Raw genomic sequence first — 14,195 nt, 5'->3', positions numbered from 1 at the left:
CAAGATTTAAGCATGATGCTTCCCATAAAAATCACTGTAACTGCTATTCAATTCAAAAATAGAACCATACGTACTGCACACAGATAACTACTAAAGGCATAAAAAAAATCACATGTGACAATCTGAAATTTATTGGGAGTTTTCAGTAGTTAAATTGCAACTGTTTAGCATATACAGCTGCATCAGGCAAAATTGCTATGAATTGTAAGAGCTTTCCAACTCACTTCAATACAAATAATGGCAGCACTCTTACAAGCAAGTCCATCCCCTCACACCCTGCAGTTTTGCATATGTTTGAAAACAGGCACTGATCTTTTGATCAGCCGTTTCAATTCCTCCAGACTAAAACTCTTAGCAGCTGCTTACTTATCTGCCCAAACAAGTATCTCCCACCACCCCTCATAATAATATTCTTTGGTGACTGATGTGATTCTGTGACATCATTAATTGGTAGTTTTAAAACTATTCCATCTAAAATTGAAAAACAACAAGGCTGAAAATTGCAAGCAGCATTAATTGATTTTAGTGCAGCTACGAGGAGTCAGCCAAAACGTAGTTTTCCTAAGTAGAAACATTTCAGAGAAAAGCCACCTTTAAAACGCTTAGTCTACCACTCACTGAAAGTACTTTATTCTAATATTGTTTTTAAGATTCCTTCCTCCCTAAATACCACAATAACAAAAATAATTTTACAGATGGGAGCTTACAAAAAACTGAAGGTGAAGAGGACTGAAATTTTCCATTAAAACCACACCTCTCTTGACAACCGACAACCATGTCTCTACCTGTTCTCAGCTTTTTCAATTACAAGATATGCCTACAGTGACAGAGGTAACGCACTTTCCTCTAGTTCTGCCTGAAAGTGCCTCTTAAGATCAGGATCAATTTCCTGGATGAAAAGAAGAGTCAGCAGTTCAGCTCTATGTTTTGTATTCCACTACCCATTTATTAATTTGACAATCTTGACTAAAGCCCTTTGCATCTGTTGGCATGTATATTTAATGGGAAAACACAAATGAGAAACAAAAAAATCAAACTTCACTAGACACTGGGGGGGAGGGGGGCGCAGTAATGGTTTGCGACAGATTCTGACAGTCTGTAAAATGTACTAAGTTTCCTTAATATTGAAATCTAAATAGAAGTTCATAATATCATTATTTCAATTTTTTGAGAACAAAGACTTGATTAAAGAGCAAACTAATTGAAAACTATTACTTTCAATAATGTGACTAACAGAAAATCTTTATCGACTGTAAAACAAAAAATTTTGGCACTGATTCTGCAAATGCTTCAGCACATGGTAGCAAAATTAAGCATGTGCATAAATGTTTGCATAATTGGGGCCTTAAAGTGTATTTCTGTAAGACTAATCAGTTGTCCACCAAAGTCTTGATCAGTAAACATAAATAGCCAGATTTTTAAAAAATAAAACAGCTTCAATTAGACAGCTCCTTAAATAGGAGCTAATCTCTTTTGAAGAATCTGGCCTTAACACAGTTCTAAGTACTATTTTTATACACAGGTCCTACAAGCTTTCCTCACTGCAACAACTCTGCAACTATAGCTTAAATGAGTATCTAACCAAGAGGTTTTGGCTAATAAAAAAAAAAAGCCTATTGCCATACACAACTCTGAGAAGAAAAAACATCATAGGCCCCAATCCTGTAAACACTTACACACATGCTTAATTTTAAACACTGAGGGGTCCCACTGAAGTCAAGGAGACCACTCACATGCTTTTAAGTGTTTGCAGATTTAAGGCCTTAACATTTTTGCATCAAAATAAAGTTGAAGGGAGCAGCCAAAAACTATTCCTCACTGGGGTAATATTGCGTAGCCATTTTTAACAGGAAACAGACACGACTCTTCAAATAAATAAATAAATAAATAATACTTTTTAAAATGTCAGGTGTCAAATGCCCAATATAAAGTGGTAATTAAGCAGGCAGATGGTGTTTCCAAAAGAATAAGGATGTCTTCTAATAATCTCCACATTACGAAGATATACAAGAATTTAAGAACTCACCCATTTTAATTGGCATCTTTATTAGAAGTTAAGGAAAGAGGGAAAGATAACCTAAAGAGTTAGCCTCTGTTTTGGATTTACACATAGACACCATAGTCCTCTCCCATATATTTTCAAAACTAAGCATCACTGCTAACTGACTGTCACTTTTTCCCCCAAAATTGTCATTTTTTCAATATTTATATTGAATAAAAGTCAAAATGCTATTCCTAGGAAAACTGATTTTCTGATGCCAAGACAAAAAACTGTTGGACAGCAAAAATTAAAGCAGTCACAAATACTCATTAAAATTAAATAAGAGTATTTTACATGTGTTATTAACACTAATTCAGTTTTATTACCTAGCTGTTTCTTTCCCACAGTAGTCCGCGCTCACCATGAACAATCTCAGAATCTCACATGGCTACCATGATGCAGAAATGCACCGGATGAAGTGAGCTGTAGCTCACGAAAGCTTATGCTCAAATAAATTTGTTAGTCTCTAAGGTGCCACAAGTCCTCCTTTTCTTCATGTTCAGTGGATATCCTATGAGTAGTATTATCAAAGTTCTGTTGTTCTGTTAAAGGATTCCAAGTCTATATTTAACAAAATATTGTATGAGGGCATAGCCACAGCTGAAGCCAATGTAAAGAGAAAGTAATGTCAAGTACATTGAAAGACCTACTATAGCTATAGGCTAGAAAAAATAAAGATGACAATATATTACTATATTAATAACAGATGTGCTATTTCAACTACAGAATCTCTACCACAATAGTATAATTTATAATTCTGCATCTGACACTAAGAAAAAAACCCTGAAACATCACAAACGATGGAATAATTTTAAATGCTTATATCCTAACTTTTAGAATACAATCTACGTGGCAGAGATTACCCCAACAGAGTATATGCAGCAAGAGAATTAAACAGTATCCTTTGGGCAGACAATTCAATCATTCCAGCATCACAAATATTGGGAGTACATATGTAAAGAAGGAGAGGAAATATCTCCTCCGGGCAGTCTTGCAGATTCCATAGATCCACAATGATCTTGGCCAGTCTATTTCTCACTTTGATTAACATAAAAGTTTCAAAAAGAAAAGGAGTACTTGTGGCACCTTAGAGACTAACAAATTTATTAGAGCATAAGCTTTCGTGAGCTACAGCTCACTTCATGGGATGCTGTAGCTCACGAAAGCTTATGCTCTAATAAATTTGTTAGTCTCTAAGGTGCCACAAGTCCTCCTTTTCTTTTTGCGAATACAGACTAACACGGCTGCTACTCTGAAACCTGTCATAAAAGTTCCAGTTGTTCTGAAAGTTACCGTAAGGCAAAACTTGAATAAAATCACAACCAGTTTATTTACTTTATTGTATTCTTTCAAGATACTTCCTTTAAAGTCATTTTCCTAGGGACTTGAGCTTCTCTTCTCCCTGTATGAGCTGCTACTATGTCATCCTGGGGACTTATCACCTCACAGCTTCAGTCTGTGTGACAACACTGTATCCATAAGTAACTGTGAACTCAGAGCTGAACTCCTCATCAGATCAAGGTTTCCCCCAGCAGAAATGGGACAGGCACAAACAGAAAAGCCCCCCAATTTATGTTGAGTGCGGGGTAGCCAAATGCCTCCACACACGAAGTCTCTCCATTTCCCTGCACCAAACTTCCCACAAATAAGCAGAAAGCATGTTTAATGCCTTGATTTTATATACACCCACCCACCACGACGCTGTAGACAGACAGACATATGTCATCTTCCCTCTGGGGACTGATACAGACAGAGCGATTGCTTGGAAGAGCCAAGGCTGAACAACTCTGGAGAAGTGTTACAGATTGTGTCAACTTTGGGAAAACAAAGCGGGCTGCTACTCCTCTGATCTCTTACGGCAGCCCCCGGCACCACCAAACTCTTCCGTCCCTGTAACAACCCCCCGCCATCACCCCAAGTCCCAGCAGCCTGTCCCTGGAGCCCTCCTTGTGCCCCATAGCCCAGGCCCCCAGCACCGCATGGCCCAAGCAATGCCTCCCCAGCCTCTCTTTAATTCCCCTGCACCCCGCCCGACACCTACTCCCCCTACACCCCTTATCACCCCCCTCGCATGCGCTACTCCCCCCAACACACCCTCTCCCCGGCTTCCCCCCACCGCTCCTGCATCCCAATCACCCCCCCCGGCTCCCCTTCCCCGTTACCTGGCGCGGGGGCGGCCCGGGGGTGCCCGTGGCCGGCGGGGCTGCGGACTCCCTGCTCCGGGAGGCTCGGCCCGTGGAGGGGCGGCGGCGGCTGGAAGTGCGCGGCGGCCCCGCTCATGGCGAGGGTGAGGAAGCCGGAGCGGGACCGGGAGCGGGTGCGGGGCGGCTCCAGCAGGAGGAAGGGGGCCGGGGGCGGCGAGGCGGCGGGGGCCGGCGGCGGGGAGGGGAAGGAGGGCGGCGGCGGCGGCGGCGAGGGGAGGAAGGGGGCGGCGGGAGGAGCCGCCGCTCTGCCGCTCAGCCCGGCGGCTGGGGCCGCCTCGCCGGCCTGGCCGGGGGGATCCAGGCGCCCGGTGGCCCAAGGCTCCTCGGCGCCGGCGGCCCCCTGCTTGGCAGGGTCCCGCTCCCGCAGCCGGGCCGGGGGGAAGAGGCGGGCGTCGGGCTGCGCCGCGCGGGGCTGCGAGCTGGCGGCGATCGGCATCGGCTCGCCCGGCCGGCGAGGCCGGGGCGCGAGGAGGAGCCCGCCGGGGAAACTTACTTTGCGGGGGGGGGGGGGAGGGGCTGCAGCGGAGCCGCGCGGCGGGGGGGGGGGGGGCCGCGCCCGGTTTGGGGGTGGGGTGGTGGGGGTGGGGGGGGGCTCAGCCGCGCGCGAGAGAAAACAAAGGCGGCTGCCCGGCCGCGGTGCCCCCTCCCTGCGAGCCGCCGCGCCGCGGAAACGAAAGCGAAGGGCAGGCGAGGAGCAGGGGGCGGCCGCTCCGCCGCCCCTCCCGGCGGCGCCTACTCCCGGCTGGCTTCCCTGGCCGCCCGCGGCTCCCAGCCGCCTTTGTGTGCGCGTCCCTCGGCCTGCTGGGGGGCGCCGCCGCGCCCGGGCGCGGGGAGAAGTTGCCGCCGCCGCCGCCCTGGGAAAGAAACTCTGGGCTGGCTCCGTCCCCGCGGCGCCGCCCGGCCTCGCCGCCCCGCATAAATTATACCGCGGGGCGCTCGGCTCGCTCGCCGCCAGCCCTGCGCCGTCCCACTTCCGTGCCCAGCCCGGCCGCTCGGAGCCGGCCCGCCGGCGAGGGGGCAGAGCGTCCCCCGGCACAGCCCAGGGCACTGCCCGGGGCGCCCCTCCGGCCAACCCGCCAACTTTTCTCCCACGGCTCCTGCTTGCTCGGCCTCGCCGCTTCCGTGGGGGGCCGCGCTAGCCGCTCGGGGTCCAGCCCAGCCCGCCCCGCTCTGCCCACTGCTGCTGGGGGGATCGGCGGGAACCTTGCTGGGGCTTCCCACCCCCTGCTCCACACAGTGACCCCCCGAGCTGCCCGGGCCGGGGGCGAGGAGGGTGGGGGGCACTGGCCCTGCCCCCGAGCTGCCCGGGCCGGGGGCGAGGAGGGTGGGGGGCACTGGCCCTGCCCCCGAGCTGCCCGGGCCGGGGGCGAGGAGGGTGGGGGGCACTGGCCCAACCCCCGAGCTGCCCGGGCCGGGGACACTGGTACGAACCCAGAGCTACTTGTCATGTTTCTTCCCCCCTCGCCCTTTTAAAAAAGCTCCAGGGCAAAACAAAACGAAGTGTGCTGGCCTGTGGGTATCTGTACACGCGTGGGTCTAGATGCGTGTACACAGACCTCGGATACTGTAGTGCAGGCAGGCACGCACGTGTGTGTGTGTGTGTGTGTGATAAACCCAGCCTCGCCATGCAATGATCTAATCTGGTCTGAGTGGTGGGAAGGGGATGGGGACAACAGAGGGCTACCCGTAGTCATAGACTTTCCAGGCATGGGCCTTTTGCACGCCCAGGTGAGCGCTGGCACGCGGGCCCCGGGGAGAAGTTGTAGGCGCGCGCGCACACTGCTCGGGGGGAGAGAGGAGAAATGTGCAGAGATCAATAGCAGTAGAAAGCCCTGAGCAGACCAAACGCGCAGAGCCCGGAATCATCATCAGCCCCGTTCACTTTCCCCCCTTTGTTCCCAGCCGTGCGGGGGAGGGAATCACCGCCCGGGGAGCCCGGGCTGTTGCTTATTCCGCCTGCAGCTTTTTGTGCTCAGCCAGCTCTCGCTTCTCCCCTTTTTCACACGCAGCCCTTAAAGGCCTCCCCCCCCCCCCCAGCATCTCCGGGGGAGTGAGTGAGCACAGCTGAAGGGAATCGCTTTGGCACTCCCTGCCCTGAGACGCGTGCAATGCACGAAAGCTGCTGCTTTCCGCAAGTTTGCAGCACCATTGTGCCTGATGCCCTCCCCCCATGCAGCTGGCATGCTTTGCAGGGGCGCACTGGGGAGGCGGGCGGCGGCTGCTACGATCGATTGGGCGGCTGGGCGATTGCACGGGGCTTTTTGCTCAGCTCCGGGGCTGGCTCTCCATCCGTCACGCGCGGGGGGGGGGCAGCCTGCTGGGCAGGGTTGGGCGAGCAGCCACCGGACCGAGCCAGGGCCAGGGCCGGGGACGGTGGGGGAGGGGAAGGAAGCAATGATTTACAAATACCCAGCAGCTGTTGCGGGGGCTGAGGACAGAGCTGCCTGTGATCAGGGTCGGGTCGGGGCTGGCTGGCTTCTGCTGCCGCCGCCCTGCCACCAACTAATGAACAGCACCTGCCCCACTGCTGGGTGCTCCTTGAAACCGAGAGTCTTGCCGCGGGGGGGTGTGCATGGCGCTGAGCCCCGCTGCTGTGAAATCCTGCCCCTAGCGGCGTAGGAGTCTTGTGTTGCTCATGCACCCGGGGCAGGGAGCAACCCTTTGGAAAAAGTGCATTTAGCCCGACAGGGTTGTTACAGAAAATTAACTATAAGGTTGATTTTTAATGGGGGCGTGGGTGGTGGTGCGTATAGAAGAATTTGCACTTTGCTGTGGCTTCATAGTGCAAGGCAGGGGTGCATGGGTTTTCAGGACTAAAGAGTAATCTTGAAAACTCACCCTTTTTAATTTTTCCTCCCTCTGAGGGTGAAGAAGCGTGTGCTTAATCGCTTAGTGGTTTCAGACCCTCTTGCCTGACTCGCAGGTCAATTACTGTTACCTTCAAAGAAAGAGCTCTCTCATCCGCAGAGAGTGCAGTAGGACTTCAAATTCTCATGGGGGTTACATTCAACCAATGCAGGCTCCTGCCATGAAGATTAATTTTCATTTAATAATCCCAGATGTTTAATTAGCATAGTGATGTCCAATTCTGCTGTCAAAATCAATCAGGAAAGGTGTCTGGAAAGACAAACAGTTAATTTTGTTTAAGAACATAAAATTGAAATGTTTGGCCAGGCTAAAACATGACTTTTAAATTACCTTGATTTGCTTCCAAAAACACTGTTTTAGTTCTGGAAGGAGTAGAATTCTCCAAACCTGCACTTTACTATCTCTTGGTGCTAGGGATTAAGTTGATATTCCCATTTTATATAGAGAGTTTAATAAATCAGTAAGCTTTAATTATAATATGTGACTGTATTCTGCAATATACAGCATATTGTGTTGGTAACATATCAATGACAAAACATCTTTATCTTAATCCTTATACATGAAGATACAAAGAGGTTAGAGAGAGTATTTTTTTCCTTGCAATAAAAATCCTTGTGTATGTTAAAGCAAATGCACACATCTTCAATGTTATGCAGTTCAAAAAACAGTTTTCAGGGATAGTAAAGAAAATAATATGAAAAAGTGATATTTTACTGAAGAAGAAGAAGAAGAAGAGGAAAAAAAAGGAATGACATTTGCTACCTGGAAGCAGACATTCATTGTGTATTTTAATGAGGACATTTACTTTGGCTCTTTATCTAAACTTACCAAAATCTTATTCATTGCATACTGCATTGTAACAATGCCATCTTTACACAACACATGGTACAATATATTGAGTAGGAAGAGGCTTCTGCTATTTTTTCGTTTTAAAGTATGGCAACAGTTACATCATCTGCCAGACAGGACTACTGCTTCCTGCAGCCTAATGCTGAGAACCAAGTGTCCAGCAGGCCCCTTCACAATCCACACCACCACATGAAGACTATGGAGGAAGGGCAAAAGAAGGAAGGACAATGTGGAGGGCAGCTATTGACGACATTTTCCAGTCCATTCCTCTGGGGTAGTTGCTTTAAATTGTTCCTGTGCTTTCAATATTACATATTACTGAGTCATAGCACAGATTCACCCTTTCACAAGCCCTCCAAAAATGAGTAGGGTCAAAGCTTAGGGGATTTCTTTCCTACAGACCAAAGTTTCCAAAGGGGCTCACTCCATTAATTTACCTCCACATATAGGTAAAGAAAGGATAGCTCTGCATTATCAAGCTGCTTTGGCCATTTATCTAATGTGCACTCAAATATTTGTCTTTCCAGTAGAAATGAGGAGACTACAGACCATCTGGAAGTTCAGGGCAAGCTGTACTTTTAATATGTGGGTCTAGGTTATGGAACTGTAAAACCACAAAGTTTCTGGTGCATGATGGTTTATTTACTACTGGAGTTAAGTTGCGTTTCCTTACAAAGTTAGTTTAAATTTAAGCCAAGACTTTTTAAGATAATATAACTGTTGGGTTAGAACTGGCTTTTTTCAGTGCATGGCTACATAAAGACATTTTCCCACTTCTGAGATGAAGACAACTGGTACCATGCACCATTTAACAAAATGGTACTAACAGGGTCCATTTATCAATAGTTTTCTGATCTAAGCAATATGTGACCAAATGCACCCTATAGTCAGACCCTGTATGCTTTAGTAATAATCTTTGTACAAAATATGCCTTGTGAGGTATCCGTTGCAAACCAATGACTCACTGGTCAGTGACATGGTGAAATGTGTGTAACGACGTTGTGTGTAAAGTTATGAATATGAGCTGAAATCATGACTGAAATATTTGACCAGACAAGTCTAGGGAGGGGTAAACCTGTTTGTCAGAGACAAAGGATGAGCTGATGCCTCAAGGCAGCTGTCAAAGTTGATGAGCACTTACCAGTGAGGTGGCCGTTCTTTGGCAATGGCGAGGGGAGGCGGGCAGGAACAGATTCATCTGTATTTTAACAATTTGGAACCTCTTTCACCACGAGAGTCTATGTGTCCGTCCTCACAGTGGGAAGGAACTTTATGTAGGGTTAACCCTTGGGAAATGCATTTCAAAGAGTGACAACTATAAAATTAAGGAGCAAAAAACACCCCAGGTATTCTCTCTTTCTTTCTCTCCCTTTCAATTAAGATGACAAAGGAACCAGCCCTTTGACTTTGGGAGGGATCCTGACATGCTAAATTTGGTTAGCAGTGTTGTTGGGAACACTGTGATGGGTTGCCCCCCTTTAAGGTGCCACCTGATGTACTGGGATACCACTGGGGCCACCTGTTTTGCCAGCCTGGGCCCCCTTTTACGCTGTCTTGCTGAGCCAGGCTCTTAAGCCTCCTCATGCAGGCAGGGCCTCACCCAGCTGCAGAAAGAGACACTGAGATCAGCTCTGGGAAGACTCATCTTAAGGGACGCCCCAGCACTCAGGTGCCCACCTCCCTTGGAGTCCAGACCCAAAGGTATATTGTCTTGCGTTGTACAGGGATTTATACAGTGCAAGCTCATAAGAATCCGCCCTTTCCCTCAATGCTTCTTGTCCCCCCCCAATAGAAATTGCACAAATGGGGTTTAATAAACAAAAACAAGTTTATTAACTATAAAAAGGCAGATTTTAAGTGATAAGGGATAGCAAACAGAACAAAGCAGATTACTGAGCAAATAAAACAAAATACATGAGCTAAGCTTAATACATTTTATAACCTGTTTCTTGAGTGTAATTTCTTACCCTAAATGTTATTTTAGGCAGGTTGCAGAGTTTCTGTAGCTTACAGTTCCAGTTATTTCTCTTTACAGACTGGATCTCTGTCTCAGTCTGGACTCTCCCCTTTTGCCTTCCCTTTAGTGTTTTTAGCAATCCCTCTTCTTGGGCAGACAGGCAAAATGGAGAGCCAGGAATGCCTTCCTTCCCAGCCATAAATAGAATTTACATAAGGCTGGAAGCCTTTGGTTCCAGTGGAAAAGTACCAGCAGTGACCAAGGTGTGACTCTGTACCAAGTGACATCATCAGATGACCCTGTAGTGTCAAAGCAACATCCCAGGAAACTCCTAAGGATGGTGGGAGATTAGTATCTCCAAAGTTCTATTATCCTTTCTAAATGGTTCATCCAGGCTGATTGCTTACTGTCTGGTGGGCGTTCCCCCAAATATACATCCAGTTGTAATTGATACAAAGTCAATATTCCCAGCTTCAGATACAGAAGTGATACATGCATACAAATTGGATAATCACATTCAGTAAATCATAACCTTTCTAATGATACCTTACAAGACCCATCTTGCTTAAAATATATCTCAGTTATGCCATATCATAAGCATAGTTCCATAAAGAATATGGGGTGTAACATCACAAACACATGGTAAGGATTTTACCTAGAACCAAAGTCTAGTTTGTTAAGTTTTAGTTACTAGAAAGCATTTTCTTTTTCTCATGTAACCATTTCTGTAATGCCTACTACGTGTACTCACTTAAAATCTATGTTTGTAGTTAAAAAAATAAAACAAGCTTATTCAATCAAAACTAATCCAACATCATGTTTAAATTGAATTGTTTCCTACTTCAGTTGGAGTTACCAAACTGTTGGATATTGACCCCTTACAGGGGACAATGGACCTTTTATATCTGAACTGTCCAGGAGAGGGCTGGACAGTGCAATATACGTTTGTGGGGGGAAATCTGGGACTTGGAGTGTTGAGGTCACCCTGCAGGTAGTAACCAAGGCTAGTGGAAGCCAGAGCATGGCTAGTGTGTTGCTGAGAGACTGCAGGGGTCAGAGTTGCTGGACCAAGTCTGTAGCTGTACACAGACTCAGGATGTGACATGCATGCTGTTAGGATGTTTGCAAGCACCCCAGATTAGGATCTATAACAGCAAAGCATTGTGAGGCAACCCCAGGTTGAGGGCAGGTAATGACAACCCCTCATTGTTCTGGATTGCACTCCAGAATGCGATAGCATGTCTGTCTTTTTCTATGTAATCCCCTTTTCACTCTCAATACTGCAGTGATCAGAAATCCATGGCAATCTAAATATTAAACATTTCATTTAGTTTCAAGCCAGTCAAAGCTAATCGGTTTGGTGAAGAATGAAAATTTTATGTTAAAAATTTTGCTACAAATCGGGAGTAATTATTTGGTGTGTTATTTTTTTCCTCACAGCAACTATTTTTAACAAATTTCTTTTAAAAACAAAAACATAATTGAGCAAAGTGAAGTATATGTCCTATAAAATCAATAAAAATCCCCAACCTTCTATCAGAATCTTATCTGTAATGTGCTTTTCACTGTTCCCAATGTAATCCACTATAGGAAATGATTATATTAGATATTGTTTCACTGAGTATTAAACTCACCACATAGAAGAACCTATCCTAGGTATCACTTAAGCCCCATGATAAAGACTCAAGTGGTGCTTAAGGCCTTTTGTAAACCCTCTGCACTGGGTGATTTTAACCCTGAATGCTTTAATTATCTGTATCCTCTGACCCAGCTAGTGCTATTGAATGCCTTTGCAAGGTCCAGGCTGAGAGGGGGGCATGGATGAAGGCTGTCTGGTTAATGTTTCATTCCAACCCTGCTGTGACACTGGTAGGCTGGGGAAAACAACCAGAAGATATGGTGAATGTGTTCATTAGCAACCCCATCTCTACAGAGATTTTTCAACTCCATAGGCAAATAAAGAAGGTGGGCCATTTCCCCAGGGGAAATGCACAACCAGCGTTGTAATCCCTCCACCACCAATTAAAATAGTTGAAGACTTGAGAAATTAAAGAACTGACAACTCTTGCAATGATGTGCTCTGATTTGTCATCATGTGCAAGACAGAGAATTCTCCTTTCCAGTATATTGCATGGGCAGTGGAGCTAAATGCACTAGCCTAATATAACTTACTACAAGGGGTTATATTATATATTCTGACAGGGTGGGGCCAGATGGCTATAGGAGAGTAATCCTATTGGGATCCGGGAAGTGGACGGGCTTTGCCCGTCCACTGCTAAAGGTCCCCCCCCCCCAGCCTAAAAGGGGAATCCACAGGACCTAGATGCCAAAAAATTCCAGGGACAACTAATGAAATAACAGGGACAGGGGTGTGGTCAAAGGGTCAAATGAAGGGAACTGGACGGGGACACCGAGCAGAGAACCCCGGACAGCGCCCACTGCTCCTCAAAGGCATCAAGGGAGTCAGAGGACGCCGCCCAGAGGAACTCTGCCTGGATACATGAAAGGACCAAGGATCAGAAATAGGCCCCATAGTCACAGGAGACTCCATCGGCCAACCTCCTCACCCTGGTTTTATAGATGGCCATTTTAGCTATGGTCAGGAGGAGGTTGACCAGGAGATCCCGTGACTTTGTGGAGCCACGGATAGGAGTGCATAAATAACAAGGTGAGGGGAAAAGTGCAACCAAAAACGTAAGAAAATATTGGTGAGGAGCCGGAATAGGGGCTGCAGCCTGGCACACTCCAGGTATGTGTGTGCCAGGGTTTCCCTCACGCCGCAAAAGGGGCAGGTGTCTGGGATTGAGGTGAACCGCGCCAAGAACACGCCTGTGCTTACGGCTCCGTGAAGGAGCCGCCAACTGATATCCCCGGCGGGCCTCAGGACTAAGGTGGAATATAAGCTGGCCCACCAGGGCTCCTCACCCTCCAAAGGTGGCAGGAGGTCCCACCATTTTGTATCGGGATGGGACACGAGGGTGAGGGCATGTAGGGTGTGGAGCACAAGCGTGAATAGATGTTTTCTTGGCGCGGTTTGAAAGCAGACCGGCTGCATCTCGTGCAGCCGGCTTACAGTGAAGGGGTGAGGGGGTCGGTTGGGTCCACGGGGCAGGGGTCCAATTAAAAGATCCGGCGGGCCTGAGGTAGAGGGTAGGTAGAGCGTGCCCTCGTGCAGGACTCGGTCGAGATAAACCCGAGCAAAGCGGCCTTCACCTCCTGAAGTATGCGCCGGGGAGTACAAGGTCTGGAGAGCCCCTTGTGCTGAGCGAGTGTCAGGGGATCCAGCCAGTCTCCCCAGTCGTAGTCCAGGAGGTCTCCGACTCTTGTGACTTCTGCCAGGACCAAGCTCTGGCGCACCAAGTGGGACTCCGCCACCTGCACACGGAGCTGGGGGTTGTGTAGCAGGGGCTCCGCGAGGAGATCTGCCCCCTCAGTGGCCGCCACGGACCTGGTCGTTGAAAACAGTTTCCAGGTCTGGAGGAGGTCCTGGTAGAAGACCGGCAGCCCGGAGAGGTCTCGTAGAAGGCCTCTCGGATGGAGATAAAGGAGCTGCCGGTCATATGGAGCCCTTGGAAGTGGCGCAGGAAGGCGTGCGCCAGTATGCTCCACACCGGACTACCTGCACCATAAAGGAGCCTCTGCAGGGCCTGGAGGCAGAAGACATGGACCTCAGTAAGCAGACATTTCAGGCCCTGCCCTCCTTCCTCCAGGGGTAGATGGAGAACCCCTGCAGGGACCCAGTGCAGTCCTGACCAAAAGAACTCCAGAATCGATGTCCGGAGGTTGGTCAGGAAACCCGGTGCTGGGACCAGGGTGTTGAGCCGGTACCAGAGCATGGACAATTGATTAAGCACCAGCGCTCTCCCTCGAAGGGAGAGGCACCGGAGTAGTCCTGTCCATTTCCGGAGCCGCTCTAATCACCCCACCCTCTAAATTCTGCCAGTTCTCCGGCGGAGAGGGATGTGTGGCAGAAAGATAAACGCCGAGATAGAGCAGCGGACCCACGCTCCACCGGATGGCCTGAAGCGTGGGTGGGAGGGAGCTCACCTGTCACCAGTCCCCTACCATCAAGCCAGAGCTCTTGACCCAGTTGACCCACGCGGAAGAGGCTGCCGAATAGATGGCCTGGCAAGCTTCCATCTGCGCCAAGTCGCCTGGGTCCTGGACCACGAGGAGCACGTCATCAGCGTACGCCGACAGGACCAGCCGTAGCTCCGGCTCCCGCAGCACCAACCCTGTCAACCTCCTTCGGAGCAGACAGAGGAAGGGCTCAATT

General features: G+C 48.5%; 1 protein-coding gene across 1 annotated transcript in view; it reads right to left on the bottom strand.

The window, feature by feature from the left end:
* The window catches only part of RNF38 (ring finger protein 38), a 196,147-nt gene extending 191,546 nt beyond the window's left edge, over positions 1-4,601 (bottom strand). The window contains exon 1 of the mRNA XM_038402385.2: positions 4,204-4,601. Coding sequence (XP_038258313.1) covers positions 4,204-4,321 — 118 coding nt within the window. The 5' untranslated portion in view covers positions 4,322-4,601. The remainder of the gene's footprint in view (positions 1-4,203) is intronic.
* Between the last annotated feature and the right edge of the window lie 9,594 nt (positions 4,602-14,195).

This window comes from Dermochelys coriacea, chromosome 5 (genome assembly GCF_009764565.3).
Source record: "Dermochelys coriacea isolate rDerCor1 chromosome 5, rDerCor1.pri.v4, whole genome shotgun sequence".
Taxonomy (NCBI): Eukaryota; Metazoa; Chordata; order Testudines; family Dermochelyidae; genus Dermochelys; species Dermochelys coriacea.
This window is presented reverse-complemented; position numbering and strand designations above follow the sequence as displayed.